Genomic DNA, 18,380 nt, shown 5'->3' with positions numbered 1-18,380 from the left:
AGGCTTGGCCCTTTAAATGCCGCCGGAGGTTATTTTTAGGACGTTGCTTAAAACGCAGAGCAGAATTTCATCATTTTGATCAGCGGCTTCCGCAGGAATTTCATTCCAGAGGCCACCCTTCAAACGCCCCCAAACCGAGCACCCCCTCCCCAGCAGCTCAAGGACAAACCCTGGGAGTTCTGAGGATGTGTCCCCCGCAGCGGCTGCTCCCTCACCCCCTCCGTGGAGGGACCGCTGGATTTCCCCAGCCCGCTGGGCTCAGGGGGAAGGAGCAAGGGCCGGAGGGAGAGCGGCATCAGCCAGAGCACTGTGCGAGGAGCAGCTGCAGCGGAGGGCTGCCGGGTGAAGTGTGCCTGGGCACAGGCCCTCAGCCCTCACAGAGCTGCTCCAGCCCCCTCCGCAGCTCTGCAGCCTCCACTGCACTCTCTCCAGCAGTTCCTTGTCCCTCCTGAACTGAGGAGCCCGGAACTGGCCCCAGGACTGCAGCTGTGGCCGGGCAGAGGGGCAGGAGAGCCTCCCGTGAGGTGCTGGCCACACTCTGCTGGGTGCATCCCATCTGGGTGCTGGCAGCACACAAGAGGACACATTTCAGTCACCCTGCAGCTGTCCTCCTGCTTTGGGGGAGAAAGCAGAAGATGGTCAAGGGGGAAGTGCCCACAAGCAGCAGCTCTTACCTGGAGAGGAAGCTCCTGAGGAGGCTGAGCTCAGAGCAAGCACTTCCATTGCTCAGAGCAAAGAACAGACCAAGGCAGGACAACAGAACCACAGCAGGGAGGGGGTGGAAGGGAGCTCCAGAGAGCAGCCAGCCCAGCCCCTGCCAGAGCAGGGCACCCAGGGCAGGGCACCCAGGAGCACAGCCAGGGGGGGCTGGGAAGGCTCCAGAGCAGACTCCACAACCTCTCTGGGCAGCCTGCTCCAGGCTCCAGCACCCTCACACCAAACAACTTTCTCCTCATGCTCAGGTGGAACCTGCTGGGTCCCAGCTCATCCCTGTGGTTCCTTGTCCTGTCCCTGGGCACCACCAGCCAGAGCCTGGCACCTTCCTCCTGACCCCCACCCCTCAGATATTGATAGCCATTGATCAGATCCCTCTCAGCCTTCTCTCCAGACTCCCCAGCCCCAGGGCTCTCAGCCTTTCTCCTCAGCAGAGCTGTTCCAGGCCCTTCATCATCCTCACAGCCTCTGTGTCTCTCATGTACTCATCTTTTGCACACACCCCCACTCAAAGCTCCTGTGCACCCCTCCTCTTCCACCTCCTCCTCCTCCAACTCCCCATCTTCCACCTCCTCCCCCCTGCTGCTGCTGCTCCTCCTCTCCCTGCATCCCCTATGCACAGGCAGCTGCCAGTCTCAATCTGCCCTCCTCAAGCTTCAATCCATTGTCCCTCATCCTGTCCCTCCCCAGCTCTCCTGGAGCCCTTCAGGTACTGAAAGGCTGCTCTGAGGTCTCCCTCGAGCCTTCTCCAGGCTGAACAGCCACAACTCTCTCAGCCTGTCCCCATAGGGGAGGTTCTCCAGCCTCTGATCATCTTGGTGGCCTCCTCTGGACCCTCTCCAGCAGTTCTGGGGTCCCCACATGCTGTGGGCAGCCTGAAACACACCTGGGTCCAGGGAGGAGCTGAAGTGCTGGGGAGAGGAGCAGCAGCCCCACCAGCAGAGCTGACCCCCCTGCCCCCACAGAGAGCCTTTGAGCAGGGTCTGGCTGCCAGAGCCCTCTCTTGTCAGCCACCCTTGGAAGGGCAGCTGCAGAATCAACTGTAGGCAGTTCAAGACCTTCAGTGACTTCACACAAGGCTCTCTGCAGGGACCTCTCTTCTGCAGGAGCTGAGGAGCCACGACCGGGAGCCAGGCTCCGTGGAAGGAGAGTGCCAGGAGAGGGCAACCTGCTCCTGCTGCATGCTCTGCGTTTGCAGCATGCAGCAAACCACCGCCAGGGAACGGCAGCGGCCCTGAGCTACAGCAGAGCCATGGGATGCTGGGGAATGAAGTCCCATCAGAGCCCTGGGGAGGAAAGGAAACCAGGAGCAAGCAGAGGTCCTGCTCGGGGAGTTTCTCCTTCTCGGCCTCCCTGGGCAGCCTCTTCCAGGGTCTCACCACCCTCACTGGAAAGAATTTTCTCCCCATCTCCAGTCTCAACCTGTCCTCCTCAAGCTCCAATCCATTGTCCTCATCCTGTCACTCCCAGCCCCTGTCACAAGTCCCTCCCCAGCTCTCCTGGAGCCCTTCAGGTCCTGGAAGGCTGCTCAAAGGTCTCCCTGGAGCCTTCTAGTCAGCAGGATGGAGACAGCCAACTCCCCCAGCCTGGCCCCAGCCAGGCAGAGCACCAAAGTCGGCCATGCACCACCCCTGGGCAGCAAGGGACCATCCACACTGCCTCTGTCCTCACTCCAGCTCCAACAGCTGCCCAGATGCCAGCTGAAGCTGCTCTCAGCAGGTGCAGCACAGCAGGAATGACCTGGATCATCCTTCCCCCCCTGCCACCCACACAGGAGGGGGATGGCACTGAGGGCACGAGCTGAGGGCACGAGCTGAGGGCACGAGCTGAGGGCACGAGCTGAGGGCACGAGCTGAGGGCAGACTGCTGGGGGCCTGGAGCAGGCTGCCCATAGAGGCTGTGGAGTCTCCTTCACTGGAGAGCTTCCAACCCCCCCCCAGGCACTGTGCTCCTGGGCAAGCTGCTGTGGGTGCCCTGCTGGAGCAGGGAGCTGTGATCTCCGCAGGTCCCTTCCACCCCCACCCTGCTGGGGCTCTCTGATCTCAGCAGCACTGCCAGTTGCACTTGCCAGGGCAGCACCTCCTGGCACAGTCACCAGTGGGCTGGGCAAACTCAGAGTGCCAAGGATCACAAAGACAATGAGAGGAGCACAGCAGCCAAGGGCTGGCAGCCAGCACCTCTGCAGGGACAAGCCCCAGGGGCAGAGGGGAAGCCAAAACAGTGCACAAGAGGACAGAGAAACATCCCAGGGAGGGCAGGAAAAGGGAGGAAAAGCTGTTGTGAAATGAGCTGGAAATAGCAGAGATCACTCCAGGGAGTGAGGAGCTGGCACCCAGGGCACCCAAGAGGTTGTGGAGTCTGCTCTGGAGCCTTTCCAGCCCCCCCTGGCTGTGTTCCTGGGTGCTCCTGCCCTGGCAGGGGCTGGGCTGGGTGCTCTCTGGAGCTCCCTTCCAAGCCTTACCAGGCTGCAGGTGGATGAGGACAGCAAACTTTCCCCCTGCCATCCAGCAGCACCCACTGCCAGCCCTGCCCAGGGCCCACTGCCAAAACAGCCCTGGGCAGAGGGAGAGCAGAGCTCCTCCAGTTACAGGCAGGAGGGAACAGCAAAGTCTCCCTGCCCACTCCTGCCCTGGGCTTGGGTTTTGCTGTTTCTTAAAAATAGAACTGAAAATCAGCCCTGTGAGGAAGCCTCTCAGGAAGGCTCTCAGGGCACAGCACCCAGAAAGTCAGGGAGGGACTTCTGGCAAGGGCTGGGAGGGACAGGATGAGAGGCAATGGATTGAAGCTGGAGGAGGGCAGACTGAGGCTGGAGATGAGGAGGAAATTCTTGAGGGTGAGGCTGGGGAGAGCCTGGCACAGGCTGCCCAGGGAGGCTGTGGCTGCCCCCTGCCTGGAGGTGCTCAACACCAGGCTGGATGAGGCCCTGAGCAGCCTGGGCTGGTGGGAGGTGTCCCTGCCCATGGCAGGGGGTTGGCACTGGGTGAGCTTTAAGGTCCCTTCCACCCCCCCCAGTGACTCTATGGATGTTTGACACTCAGGAGCAGGCCACAGCAGAGCTCCTTTGTGCCTTCCCTGCCAGCAGCTGACTCAGCCCCAGCCAGCCCCAGCCCTGTCCTCACCCCACAGCAGGGCCCAGGCTGGCTGCAGGCTGGCAGTCAGCAGGTCCAAGCCCCAGGCCAGGGAGTCTCTGCCTCTGCTGTTTTTATGCCAAGCCACCCCAGAGGCAGAGCTCCTGCCTGGGGGCAGCATCCCCAACCTCCCCCTGCAGCCCTGCCCTTACATCACCCCAGGGAAGGAGGAGGAGGAGGCACACCCCAGGCTCCCCCTCAGGACAGACCCTGCTGCACACCCCCAGCCTGTCCCACGGTGGCAGAAGTGATGCTCAGGAGGGGCACAGCCCCCGCAGCCAGCTGGCTGCAGCTGTGCCCTGGCGCAGTGTCAGGCTCTGCCAGGCAAAACAGGGCTGCCTGGCACCTCCTCCCGTGCCAGCTGCGCTCTGCCTGGCTGCTGGCACCCTGGAGCTGCACTGGGGAGTGACAGAGAGCTCACAGCACTGCCAGACAATCCATCCCAGAACACTTCCTGCTCACACAGGGCTGGGAAGTGCCTCACAGACAATCAGCTCCTGGGTGACCTTCGGGGACAGCTCAGCCTACAAAAGCCAAACCAGATCAGGCCAGGGCTGGGCCCTTGGTCTGCTGCAGTGCATCCTCAGCCTGCTGATGGCACCAAGTGTGTGCTGCAGGGGACTCACCTGAGGGCAGGGATGGCAGCCACAGGGGGCTGGGCAGGCTGCAGAAGTGTGGCCAGTGCCAGCTGCAGGAGGGTCAGCAGGCCACAGGGCAAGGTCCTGCAGCTGGCTCAGGCCAAGCCCAGGCACAAATCCTGGCTGGGTGCAGAGGGGGCTGAGAGCAGCCCTGCAGAAAGAGCCTTGGGGGTGCTGGGTGCTGAGCAGCTCCCCAGGAGCAGCAGGGCTGCAGCGGGGGGTGGGGGGGTGGGTGCGGGGGGGTGCAGGGGGGCTGCGGGGGGGGGGGGGGCTGCGGGGGGGGGGGGGCTGAGCCCTACCGGACTGGTTGCTCCTGATGCGGATGGCCCTGGCCTTGGCCAGCTCCAGGGCTGTCACCCAGCGCTGCCTCTCCACCTCGGAGCTGGCCTTCAGGTGGTAGGTCCTGCCCCCGCTGGACAGCACGATGTTGCAGGAGTCCTCGGTGTCGATGTGAGCCGTGGAGAGGTTGATGGTGCCCCGGCAGGTGTGAGCCATCTCTGCCTGCGTCCTGCAGGGGGAAGGGAAGGCTCAGAGCCCGCAGCCGGCCCCGGGGAGCCCCCGAGGATGGCCGAGAAGAGCTTTCGGGTCCTGGACCCAAGCCCAGCTGCCGTGGCCACTGCACTACGCCCTGCAGCTCCACACCCACGGCTGCTGGGGCACCTCCAGGCACGGGGACTCCACCAGCTCCCTGGGCAGCCTCTGCCAACCTCTCACCACAGTCAGTAAAGTTTTTCCTCACCTCCACCCCAGCCCTCCCCTGGCACAGCTTCAGCTCATTTCCTCCCCTCCTGTGCTGGCGACCTGGGAGCAGAGCCCAAGCCCAGCCTCACTGCAGCCTCCTCTCAGGGAGCTGCAGAGGGCAGTGAGGTCTCCCCCAGCCTTCTCTTCTCCAGACTGAAGCCCCCAGCCCCATCAGCCCCTCCTCATCTGACACCTTCCAAAGCCCTCCCCAGCCTCAGTGCTCTTCCCTGGACGCCCTCTGTGTGCTGCCAGCCACATCCAGGACACCAAGGTCCACAGAGAGCCTGGCACAGCCCTGCCCCACACCACAGCACTGATGGTGCCAGCCAGGGGCAGGGCACAGCAGGTTGCTTCAGCACAGCAGCTGCTCTCAGTCCTGAGAGGTTCTCCACAGCCCACAGGGAGGGCTTAGAAGGGACCCCTGGAGCTCACCCAGTCCAAGCCCTGCTCCACACACCAAACAGCTTTCTCCTCCTGCTCAGGAGGAGCCTCCTGGGTCCCAGCTTACATCCATTGCTCCTTGTCCTGTCCCTGGGCACCACCAGCCAGAGCCTGGCACCTTCCTCCTGACCCCCACCCCTCATTGACCAGGACCCCTCTCAGCCTTCTCCTCTCCAGGCTAAACAGCCCCAGGGCTCTCAGCCTTTCTCCACAGCAGAGCTGTTCCAGGCCCTTCATCATCCTCACAGCCTCCACTGGACTCTCCCCAGCAGGCCTCTGTCCCTCTGGAGCTGGGGTGTTGCAGGGGTGGTCTGAGCAGAGGGGCAGCAGAGCCTCCCCAGCCCTGCTCCTGCTGCAGCCCAGATCCCCTGCAGCTCCCCAGGCACACAGCAGCAGGTGAACATCACAGGGCCCTGGGGCAGCTCCCCAGCAAGGACAAACATTTCCATCCTGCTCTGTTGAGAAGAGTCTGAGGCAAGGGTGTGACAGATGGGCTGCAAGGAACACTTCCAGGAGCCACCTTCTGCTCTCAGAGAGAAGAAGACATTTGCCTGCATCTGCTCAGGGCTCCCCAGCAGCCTGCTCCCTCCTGGGGAAAAGGAAAGCCCCCAGCACAAGGTGGTCCAGCAGGGCCAGCCCTGGGAGGGCAGAGGGTGTCCTGCAGAGGGCTGTGGAAGGGCAGCAGCCCTGCAAAGCACAGCCAGGAGACACAGCACCACCTCCTGCCTGGCCCTGCAGGGCTGGAGGGCACTGGGGAGGAAGCCCTGCAGCAGGACCTGCTGGAAAGCAGAGGGATGCCCAAGGGAAGTGGGGCCAGGAGGGACTTTCCCAGCCCAGCAGTCAGCAGGATTCCTGTGCAGCACATCACCAGCTGGTTCAGCACAGCTCTCCCACACCCCCAGCTCCATGTGACAAACAGCTCAGGCTTTGGGCTGGTTGTTTTTTTCCCCTTCCTCTTTCTTCCCCTCCAGCAAAGCCACAGCCCAAGCCCAGAGAAGCAGAGAGCAAGAGCTGTGCTGGATTGCCACCACCAGCCAGCACTGCTGCTATTTAAAGGATGATTAATCTGCAGCTGGCAGCACTTGGGAAGGGCACAGATTAGTAACCAGCAGATCCCAGGGCAAAGCCTGGCTGCCAGCCTTAGCCAGAGGGATGGCCCAGAGCTGGGCACCCACTGCCCCTGCAGAGGAGGAGACAACTTCCCCCCTGGCTGCTGGGACAGGCACCTGGGATCCAACCCTGCTGAGCTGCAGCAGCACTGCACAAGCTGGGACCTGGAGGTGCTGAGCTGTGAACCTGAGAGGTGCAGTAAGAGAAGTGACCATGGCACAGCTCAGACTGGAAAGGACCTCAGAGAGCTTCTGCTGCACCCCCTGCCAGGGGCAGGGACATCTCCCAGACAGACCTGGAGGGGCCCTAAGCCCTCACCCAGCCTGGCCCTGAACACCCCCAGGCAGGAGGCAGCCACAGCCTCCCTGGGCAGCCTGGGCCAGAGCCTCAGCAGCCTCACACTGAGGAACTTCTTCCTCAGCTCCACTCTGACCCTGCTCTGCCTCAGCTCCAAACCATTCCCCTGGGCCTGGCTCAGACCCCCTCAGGAACAGTTCCTCTGCAGCCTTCCTGCAGGATCCCTTCAGGTGCTGGCAGCAGCTCTGAGGTGCCCCTGGAGCCTTCTCCTCTGCAGGCTGCACAGCCCCAGCTCCCTCAGCCTGTGCTCCCAGCAGAGCTGCTCCAGCCCTGGCAGCATCTCTGTGGCCTCCTCTGGCCTCACCCCAGCAGCTCTGTGCCTTTCTTATGATGGTTTATTTTTCTCCCCTCCTGACCACTGCTGAGGACTCCTGGCAGCCATCCTGCCCTGAGCACCTGGCAGAGTCAGAAATGTCTTTGAAAAGCTAATCCTGAAGACTCATCCAGGCTGGATGAGGCCTTGAGCACCTCAGTCTAGTTGAGAGGTGTCCCTGTCCTTGGCAGGGAGGTTGCAGCAGAGGATCTCTGAGGTCCCTTCCACCCTGAGCCCCTGTGGCTGTGGGAGCCTGCAGGGCTCAGCCAGCAGCCTGCACAGGGACTCAGAGCTGGGGCTTTGAGTAAGGAAATGGTAACAGAGACCAAGTCAAGCAGGATGTAAAACATCCCAAACCAACAACAACAACCCCCAGCAGGCTGCCAGGAAGGTTCCCCATTCACTGCACCACTTCAGGCTATCTCCTCCCCACCCCTGCAGGGGCTGGGGGGGCCCCAGCTGATAAGGGCTATCAGCACTGCCAGCAGGGGCACAGAGGAGCTCTGCAAGCACTGCTTGGGGCCAGAAGCTTCCCCTGCTCCCAGGGTGAACTCTCCCAGACCCAGGCTGCAAGCTGCACATCAGTAACTCAGCTGCAGCTCCTGTGTGCCCTCCAAGGGCTCCTCGAGTTCCACCAGAGGCTTCCTGGGGGCAAGAGCTGAGGTGCTGCTGCTTGCTGGCCCAAAGCAGCTCCTGCCAGGGATGCTCTGCTGATCTGGCAGCAGAAGCAAGGCCTGAGCTGACCTAACACTTCCTCCACCCAGTCCTCTTCATCCAGGGATTCATGGAATGGGTAGGAAGAGACCTTAAAGATCATCCAGCTCCAGCCCCCTGCCATGGGCAGGGACAGCTCCCACCAGCCCAGGCTGCTCAGGGCCTCATCCAGCCTGGCCCTGAGCACCTCCAGGCAGGGGGCAGCCACAGCCTCCCTGGGCAGCCTGTGCCAGGCTCTCCCCAGTCTCATTGGAAAGAATTTCCTCCTCATCTCCAGTCTCAATCTGCCCTCAAGCTTCAATCCATTGTCCCCTTCCTGGCACTCCCAGCCCTTGTCTGAAGTCCCTCCCCAGCTCTCCTGGAGCCCCTTTTGGTACTGAAGGCTGCTCTGAGATCTCCCTGGAGCCTTCTCTTCTTGATGCTGAACAGCCCCAGCTCTCCCATTGCTGCTCACAATGCTGCTCCAGGCCCCTCAGCATCTCCATGGTTCTCCCCTGGACTCCCTCCAGCAGTTCCCTGCCTCCCCTGCACTGGAGAGCCCAGAAGCAGGCACAGCCCTGAGCTGAAAAGGAGAAGTTTGTGGAACCACCCCTGTGCATCTGCCAGAGAAAGAGAAACCTCCACAACCGGGAAGGCTCCCAGCAGCAGCCAGTTAGTTGCCATGGATATCTGCTGCTCTGTGCTCAGATGAGCGACAGCCACCAAGCACCAGCTCAGCCAGGAAGAGCCAACGCCAAGCTCCTGCCACCAGGGCTGCACTGACTGCCCAGCACGACCCAGCACCACGGGGAGCACCCCCTGAAACCCAGGGACCCCAACTCAAGGGTCTGCCTTTGCTGCCCACCCAGGGGTACTGCTGCAAGCCGCTGGAATCACATCTGACAGAGCACTTTGCTGCTCTCCTCTCCCTCCACCCTGCCCTCCTGAGGCCACCCCTGCAGTGCTGGGTCCAGTTCCAGAGCCAGGGAACTGCTGGGGAGAGCCCAGGGCAGAGCCATGGAGCTGCTGGGGGGCCTGGAGCAGCTCTGGGAGCAGCAGAGGCTGAGAGCCTGCAGCAGAGCAGCCCCAGAGGGGAACAGAGCAGTGCTCAGCAAGAGCTGAAGGAGCTGTGGGGGGCAAGAGGCTGGGGCCAGGCTCTGCTCAGGGGTGCCCAGGGACAGCACAAGGGGCAGTGGGCACAGACTGGCACCCAGGGGCTTCATAAATCCTTGGAAGGGTTTGGGTTGGAAGAGACCTTAAAGCTCATCCAGTTCCAGCCCCCTGCCATGGGCAGGGACACCTCCCCCCAGCCCAGCCTGGCCCTGAACACCTGCAGGATTAAACACCAGCCTGGGCACTGTGCTCCTGGGCAAGCTGCTGGGGGTGCCCTGCTTCAGCAGGGGGCTGCACTGGGTGATCCCCAGAGGAGCCCTCCAAGCCCCAGCTCTCTGGGGGGTGGGATTCTTTGCAAGGTCACCCAGCTGCAGGGCTGAGGTGCCAGGAGCATCCACACCTACTGCCAAGCCTCAAGGGAGATGCTCAGCTGCAGACAGCAACAACACACAGGCAGGAGGAGCTCAGGACAACATCCTCCTGCTCAAGGGATTAGCAGAAACCTGCTCCAGCTACTAGTGACAGACTGGGACTGGCTGCTTTGTGTGAGAGAAGGCAAAGAGCAAGGCACAGACTCCCACTGCCCAGCTCCACCTTCACTGGCACTGCAGGAGCTGCTGCCAGCTGCCAGGGGAGCCCAGGCAGCGCTGCTCAGCCAGGCAGGCTGGGAGAACTCAGCCTATTTTTAGGGAGCCAGCCCTCCCCTGAGTCACTGTGGGGACAGACACCTCCAGGCTCGTGACTCCCCAGCAGAGACACCCTTGAAGCAGCAGAGGAGAGATCAGCTACAGCAGGGAAGGGAGAGAAGTGCAGCTGGGCCCAAAGGAGCTGCAAGGAGGCAGGCTGGGAGCAGGGCAGCTGCGAGCTGCAGCATGCTGCTGACACTGCAGCACGGCCTGGGAGCCCTGGAACTGCACCACACAGAGTGGCAGAGCCAGCAGCAGGGCAGAGCCAGCAGCAGGGCAGAGCCAGCAGCAGGGCACAGCCAGCAGCAGGGCACAGCCAGCAGCAGGGCACAGCCAGCAGCAGGGCACAGCCAGCAGCAGGGCACAGCCAGCAGCAGGGTGGGCAGAGGGCAGCAGAGGAGATTCTGCCCCTGGGCTCTGCTCAGACCTCACCTCCAACCCTGCCTCCAGCTCTGCTGTCCCCAGCAGAAGGACTCAGAGCTGCTGGAGAGAGCCCAGAGGAGGCCACAGAGATGCTGCCAGGGCTGGAGCAGCTCTGCTGGGAGCACAGGCTGAGGGAGCTGGGGCTGTGCAGCCTGCAGAGGAGAAGGCTCCAGGGGCACCTCAGAGCTGCTGCCAGCACCTGAAGGGATCCTGCAGGAAGGCTGCAGAGGAACTGTTCCTGAGGGGGTCTGAGCCAGGCCCAGGGGAATGGTTTGGAGCTGAGGCAGAGCAGGGTCAGAGTGGAGCTGAGGAAGAAGTTCCTCAGTGTGAGGCTGCTGAGGCTCTGGCCCAGGCTGCCCAGGGAGGCTGTGGCTGCCTCCTGCCTGGGGGTGTTCAGGGCCAGGCTGGATGAGGCCTTGGGGCCCCCCCAGGTCTGTCTGGGAGGTGTCCCTGCCCCTGGCAGGGGGTGCAGCAGAAGCTCTCTGAGGTCCCTTCCAGCCTGAGCCTCTCCAGGATTCTGTGATTTGTTCTGCCCTCAGCCCAGTGCTGCCAATGGCCTCCTGCCACATGCCTGTGGCACCATGCCTGTGGCACCATGCCTGCCAGTTGCATTGGTAACTCTGCAGCTGATTCCTGCAGGCCCAGAGGCTCCTGGCTGGCCTCCCCCTCCCCCCATGTGAGTCAGCAATCCCTGACCCAGCAGCAGCCGGCTCCGTGTGGCTCCAGCTTCAGCTCCCTCTGCCCAGCCTGCAGCTGGCAGGCAGGGAGAGGTGAAGACATTAATGATTAAAGGAGCTTTGTGATCAGAAGCAAACAAAGCTGATCTCAAGAGCAGCAAGAGCCCTGCCAAGGTGCCCACAGCACCCTCGGGATGACTGAACGACACAAGGAGGAGCTGAACTGAGCCCCTCCTGTGAGCTCAGGCTTTGCAGAGCTGTTCCTGAGGGGGTCTGAGCCAGGCCCAGAGGAATGGTTTGGAGCTGAGGCAGAGCAGGGTCAGAGTGGAGCTGAGGAAGAAGTTCCTCAGTGTGAGGCTGCTGAGGCTCTGGCCCAGGCTGCCCAGGGAGGCTGTGGCTGCCTCCTGCCTGGGGGTGTTCAGGGCCAGGCTGGATGAGGCCTGGAGCAGCCTGGGCTGGTGGGAAGGGTCCCTGCCCCTGGCAGGGGGTGCAGCAGATGCTCTCTGAGGTCCCTCCCAGCCTGAGCCTCTCCAGGATTCTCTGAGGAGGATTCTGTGATGCTGGAGCAGGAGCTGCCTGCTCTCAGGATCCCAGGAGAGCACCACTCACGTTTCTGGGTGACCACCTGAGCTGCTGGCCATCAGCTCCAGGTCTGAACAGACCTACCAGAAGCAAAGGGCACCAGAGGCACCACACACAACCATCTTGGCTGGGAAAGACCTTTAAGAACACTGAGTCCAACCATCCTCTCACGCTACCATGTCCCTCAACACCACACCTCTGCCTCTTTTAAACCCCTCCAGGGGTTCAGCCACATCCCTGGGGAGCCTGTGCCAGGGTCTGAGAGCCCTCACAGTGAAGATATTTCTTGTAATACCCACCCTAAGGCTGCCCTGGTGCAAGCTGAGGCCCCCTGAGGTGCCTGCAACGAGTGGAGGCTGCTGCCTGGCCCTGATGCAATTCCCAGGGGAGCAGCACAGAGCAGCCTGAGGCTGCTGCCACAGACAAATGCACCTGCAGGTGAGGGCAGCCCAAGGCCTTCCCGAGCCAGCTGCAGGACCCCTCTGCAGGGGGCAAGCAGGCAGGTTGAAAGGCTGCTGCAAGCACCAGACAGCAGGCTGCTGACACTGCTGCTGCCAAGCACCATCAGCTCCCTGGCTGGTGACTCACTGTGGGCACAGCAGCTGGCAGACCACACAAGCCCCAGCTGGGACCCGAAACGGGAGCCAGGGCTGAGCACACTGCCCCGGGGCACAGGCAGGCAGAGGAGCTGCAGCCCAGGGGCAGGTGATGCCCAGCAGCCCTAGGGCAGAGGAGAGGCCACATGGCTCCTGTGCTGTGCCCAGCACCACACAGCCAGGCAAGGCCAAGCCTGAGGCTGGCAGCAGCTGCTGGGAGGGCAGCAGAGGCTCTGCTGGCACCAAGCTGCAGCCTGCCCACAGCAGCCCTCAGCTGCAAAAGGCAGAGCTGAGCAGCAGCTACCAGCAGGGTGTGGGACACAGGCAGGCCTGGAGCAGTGACCTTGCCCTGCCCTTACAGAGGGCATCAAGGAAGGGTACAACCAGCAAAGGAGTAACTACAGCTCTGTGTCTGCAGGGCACCTCCAGGCTGGGCAGGGACTGCTCAGAAGGGGCTGTGGGGAGAGCACAAGGAGCAAGGGTTTGGAACTGCAGCAGGGCAGGGGCAGGTTGGACAGCAGGAGGAAGTTCTGCACAGGGAGGCTGGGGAGACACTGGGACAGGCTGCCCAGGGCTGGGGCTGAGGCTCCATGCCTGCAGACATCCAAGCTCAGCCTGGCTGTGTCCCTGTGCTCCAGCTGCAGCTGTCCCTGGGGCTGCAGGGCTTGGCCAGGATGCCCCTGGGGGCTGCCTCCCAGCCCGGGGCACTCTGTGACTCTCCCAGCACAGCTTTAAACTGGGAGCAGAGCAATCAAGCCTGCAGCAAGCAGCCCAGCATGGCTCATCCTGCACCACAGCAGCACTCAGTGCTGTGCCAGCACCGTGTCCACAGCTCCCAGGCACAGAAGAGAAGCTTCCCAGCAGGCAGGCACTGGGTGAGCAGCACTCCCCAGCAAAGCCCAGATGGCTGAAGGCAGCACCATGTGCAAACAGGAGGAGTGGGAACACAAATTATTACACCACTGCTCCAAAACAAGCAGCTCAAAGTCACTGAGCAGCCCCAGGGCTGCCCTTGAATCTGGCACCCTGGAGCTGCTGCACCAAGCAAGTGGTCAGGGAGAGGCAGCTCCTCTCTGGGGAGGGACCAGGAGCTACAGGGATGAGCTGGGACCCAGGAGGCTCCACCTGAGCATGAGGAGAAAGTTGTTTGGTGTGAGGGTGCTGGAGCCTGGAGCAGGCTGCCCAGAGAGGTTGTGGAGTCTGTTCTGGAGCCTTCCCAGCCCCCCTGGCTGTGCTCCTGGGTGCCCTGCCCTGGGTGCCCTGCCCTGGATGTCCCTTCCACCCCCTGGCATGTTGAGATTCTATGCACCCTGTGCCCTGCCAAAGGCTCTTCAGACACCTAACCAATGGTCCCCAAGCTGCTGAGCAAACCTCCAGAGGAGGCAAGGTGAAGCCCCAGCTCCACAACACGAGAGGGCTGCTTGGAGCAGGCAGCTCTCACCGGGAGCATTGATCACCAGAGACAAAGCTCATCTCTGATGAATTAATACTTACCTGGAGATCTCCCTAATCTCCCTGCAAACACTGCTCTGCTCAAGGTGATTAGGTTCTGCTGTGCAGAGACACTAATTATAGATAATGAGACATCTGCAAGTGGCAGCCTACCAGAGCAGCTCAGGGAGGGAGCTGTGATCCTTAGCAAGTCAATTGGAGAGGCTGTGCCGTGGTCAAAGTGCCTCCCACCGCCGGCCGCAGCTCTGCGCTGCTGGCGGCCAACTCAGACAGAAAACTCAGTCACAGAACAACCTAAGAGGGACACTCGAGGGCAACCAAAACGATCCCAGCCCTGCTGTGCCTGGAAGGTCCTAAAGCTAGATGGAATCCCAGACCCCCAGCAGGGAGGGCTTGGAAAAGACCCCTGGAGCTCACCCAGTCCACAGCAGCTGCCCAGCAGCACAGTGCCCAGGGGGGGTTGGAAGCTCTCCACACCAGGAGACTCCACAACCTCTCTGGGCAGCCTGCTCCAGGCCTCCAGCAGCCTCACACCAAACAACTTTCTCCTCCTGCTCAGATCCAACCTCCTGGCTGCCACTTTGTGCCCCTTGCGCTGTTCCTGGGTACCACTGAGCAGAGTCAGGCCCCAGCCTCTTGCCCCCCAGCCTTTATCTCTTGCTGAGCATCGCTCTGCTCCTCTCTGGGGCTGCTCTGCTCCAGGGTCTCAGCCTTTGCTCCTCCCAGAGCTGCTCCAGGCCCCTCAGCAGCTTCATGGCTCTCCCCTGGGTTCTCCCCAGCAGTTCCCTGGCTCTCCTGCACTGGGATGCCCAGAATGGGACCCAGCACTCCAGATGTGGCCTCCCTAGGGCAGAGCAGAGGAGAAGCACCCTCGACCTTCATGCAGTCCAGGACCCCATTGGCCTTCTTGGCCATGAGGACACATTGCTGGCTCATAGGCACTTGTCATCCCCCAGTACTCCCCTTGGGCCTTGTCTGTGAAACTGGGACCCAGGAGGTTCCACCTGAGCATGAGGAGAAGCTTGTTTGGTGCGAGGGTGCTGGAGCAGGCTGCCCAGAGAGGCTCCTGTTCCTGGGTGCCCTGCTCTGGCAGGGGCTTGCTCTCAGGATCACAGAACATTAGGCTTGGAAGGGAGCTCCAGTGACCAGCAGGGAAGCTTTGCTACCAGCGAGACTTGATGTCTGCTTAGATGCAGCAAAGAGAGAGAAGGCCTTGGAAAGAGCTCTCTAATTAGAAGCTTTCACAGTGCAAAAGCTGCTCCTGTGAAGCCACCTGGGTGACACAGAGGTGCTGCTCCTGGCTGTCCAAGAGCACAGAGAGCAGCCTGCTCTCAGCCAGGTGCCATCACAACAGGACCTCCCAGGAGGATCTGAAGAGCTCAGCTCCCCAAGCAAAACAACCTACCAGGAAGCGCCAAGCACCGCGGCCAGGCTGGGTTAAAGCAAGCTGAGCAGCGAGAAAGGCAAATGGAAGGAAAGAGCTTCAATCTGCATCTAAATCAATCCACAGCAGGAGGCACCCGGCAGTATCTGCAGGGCACCTCCAGGCTGGGCAGGGACTGCTCAGAAGGGGCTGTGGGGAGAGCACAAGGAGCAAGGGTTTGGAACTGGAGCAGGGCAGGGGCAGGTTGGACAGCAGGAGGAAGTTCTGCACAGGGAGGCTGGGGAGACACTGGGACAGGCTGCCCAGGGCTGGGGCTGAGGCTCCATGCCTGCAGACATCCAAGCTCAGCCTGGCTGTGTCCCTGTGCTCCAGCTGCAGCTGTCCCTGCAGGGCTTGGCCAGGATGCCCCTGGGGGCTGCCTCCCAGCCCGGTGCCAGCTGTGACTCTGTATTAAAGCAACCCCAGGCCCACCCCAGGCTCCCTGCCCAGAGCACTCTGCAGTGGGTGCTGTGAGCTGCCCCCTGGCCTGGCTGGCACTGGGCAGTGCTGCTCCTGAAGAGGACCATGGAGGCTTCTCTCCATTTAGCAAAATCTCCACCACGTGGTCCCTACTGTATATTTTTGCACTCCTGACTCACAACCAAATTAACTCAGCTCTTATCAAGCCCCACAATGAAAAGCTTCGGCATCCCTGTCCCCAGGCAGCTGCTGCAGGATGGCTCCACCAAACCCTGCAGCTCCAGCTCCCTTCACGTGCTGCTCAGAAGCTTTTCCTTGGGTGTTTTTGTTTGCTGTTTCAGCCTGAAACAGATCAGATTGTCTTCAAATAACCCCCAGCTGTTCCAACCTAAAATAATTGTTGAAGCAAACCACTTGTTTGCTCATGACAGCCTTGGCAGCAACACAGAAGTGTTCTGAGATGGTTATGTGTGGAGCATTAAACTACAACAACCTTCTCAAGCCACAGAGCTCTGCTGGTCCAGAGCTGGGCAGGAGCTGAAGGCCAGGAGCATACCAGAAGGGACTGCAAGCAAATTAGCTTCATGACTAAGAGGTAACCACATTCTTGTGGGGGGCGTGCTCTGCAGCACTTTTGGGGGTGGTTCAAACACCTCCAAGCAGATCAACACATCACTGAACTCCTGACCTGAGACCTGCCATGGTTTGACTCCAGGACCCAGGTTTGAGATCTCTCTCTTTAGAGCTGGAGGAGTTTAAATCAACACCTGAGAGCAAGCTGCAAGTCAGGGATCTGCTTCAGGCTCCGTGGCACAGACTGGAGCAGAGAGGAAAGCAGGAGATGAACTTTGCCAGGAGGAAAAGAGCTTTTACACACAGCCCTCACTCACAGGGGCTGGCACTTCCATGATGCATTATCAACCTCCTGACTGTACTCAATATCCAGGACTGTCTCCAGGCTCTGAAGCACAGCCAGCATCCCCTGCACGACACTGAAGGTGACAGAGTTGTGTCCCAAGGGACAAGAGCAAACATGATCCTTTCTGAAGGGGAACACCACCAAACCCCTCCAGCAGTCCCAGGTTTATTTTCACCACTCAACCAGCACAAGAAACACAAGGATCAGTCACAGGGGCACCTCTTTGGGTTGGAAAAGGACCTCTAAGGATCCCCCAGTCCAACCCCACGGCTCTGCAAGCAATGCCTGCGCTGGCAAGAAGCCAGACAAGAGGTCAGGGCTGTGTGAAGGAGATGTGAACCCACAGCAAAGAGGAGGTGCAAGAGATGTGGTCCAGCCCTGGGTCTCCAGTGCCCCAGAGAGGATGAACAAGCTCAGAGCCTATCTCTTTTTCAGTGGTGCCCAGGGACAGGGCAAGGGGCAGTGGGCACAAACTGTAAGCCAGGAGGTTCCATCTGAACAGGAGAACTTTCCTTGCTGTGAGGCTGCTGGAGGCCTGGAGCAGGCTGCCCAGAGAGGTTGTGGAGTTTCCTGCTCTGGAGAGCTTCCAACCCCCCCTGGCCATTGTGCTCCTGGGCAAGCTGCGGTGCAGGGCTTGGACAGGCTGAGCTCCAGAGGTCCCTTCCATCCCCTCCACCCTGTGATTCTGCAGTTCTATCTGCTGTCAGAGAGAACCTTCCATGACACCACCACCTCGCAGCCTCCCGCCCTATCTGCTCCCCCCTGAACCTGCAGCAAGGTCAGTCCAAAACCCATCGCAGCAGGGAGTGCAGAACCAGGCAGGACTCCCGAGTCCCGGCTAAGTGCTACGACCTCCTTGCTTCCTTCCTCGGCTGCCTCCCAGGCACAGCTGCCCAGGCCCTCCGGTCCCCTCGGACACCGGAACCGCAGCGCCCGCCCTTCCACGCAGTTACCGGGAGTGTTTGCAGCCTCCGCTCTCCGCCCGGGCACGGAGCAGCAGCAGGCGCAGGTTACAGAAGGGAATCGCTGTGAAGCGAGAAAGGGTCTGGGGAGCTGGAGAGGCGCGGGGGGGTTGCCAGCAGGCTGCGGGTTCGGGCTCTAAGGGCAGCTGGAGCAGCGGCGCCGCTGCAGCAGGAGCCGCAGGGACGGGAGGCCTCCCCGGGCGAGTCCCGCAGCCGGTGCAGGGGTCCGCACCGGAGCCCGCCAGCACCGAGAGCTCGGGCACCGAGTTTCGCTTTAAGAGGAAAGCAAAAGCCACGGAGCGAAACCAGGAGGCTGCCGCGCACCCCGCCACCGGAGGCGCCCGGCGGGGACGCCCGACCCCGGCGGCGGCACCGGGCAGCCGGAGGACACAGTGCCCGCCGCGGCAGGCACGAGCCGAGCTGAGCGGCCACCGGTAGCAGCCCGTTCCCCATCCCACCCCCCGTCCGGGTACCTGTAGTAGCTGAGCAGTCCGTTGCTGAGCACAAACCAGCGGCGCTGGTAACCCTTCAGGTAGTTGGTCCACTTGAAGAGCCAGCCCTTGTACGTGTCGGAGCCCGGGGCGGCGGGCGGCCCTCCCGCCGCTCCCCCGCCGCCCCGGCCCCCCGGCTCCGCGCTCATGGCCGGCAGCTCCTGGCAGGCCAAGCAGGGGACGGCGCTGAGGAGAGAAACCAGCCCGCGGGTGCTGTTGCCGCCGCCGCACAGCGCGGCCGCCTTCCCCATAGACCCCGCGGCTCGGCCCCCGGCTCCGCTCCCGCCGCTCCGCTCCGCTCCGCCGGGCACCGGCGCGGGGGCGGCGCCGCCAGCACGTGACGCGGGGCTGGGGAAGGGGGCGGGAGGGAGAGAGGGGCGGGGAGAGAGGGGTGTTGGGGCGGGGGGAAGAGAGGGGGAGGGGGAAGAGAGGGGGAGGGGGAAGGGGGGGGAGCGAGATGGGGGGGAGAGCGAGATGGGGGGGGGAGCGAGATGGGGGGGG

General features: G+C 62.0%; 1 protein-coding gene across 1 annotated transcript in view; it reads right to left on the bottom strand.

The window, feature by feature from the left end:
- Positions 1-18,144, bottom strand: part of OSBP2 (oxysterol binding protein 2) — a 43,998-nt gene extending 25,854 nt beyond the window's left edge. Inside the window, exons 1-2 of the mRNA XM_054173031.1 lie at positions 17,862-18,144; positions 4,780-4,988 (exon numbers count right to left, since the gene is read on the bottom strand). Of these exons, the coding sequence (XP_054029006.1) occupies positions 4,780-4,988; positions 17,862-18,130 (478 nt within the window). The 5' untranslated portion in view covers positions 18,131-18,144. The remainder of the gene's footprint in view (positions 1-4,779; positions 4,989-17,861) is intronic.
- Between the last annotated feature and the right edge of the window lie 236 nt (positions 18,145-18,380).

Source organism: Dryobates pubescens, chromosome 25, assembly GCF_014839835.1.
Source record: "Dryobates pubescens isolate bDryPub1 chromosome 25, bDryPub1.pri, whole genome shotgun sequence".
Taxonomy (NCBI): domain Eukaryota; kingdom Metazoa; phylum Chordata; class Aves; order Piciformes; family Picidae; genus Dryobates; species Dryobates pubescens.
The sequence above is the reverse complement of the archived record's forward strand: the minus strand, read 5'-3'. Positions and strand labels throughout refer to the sequence as shown.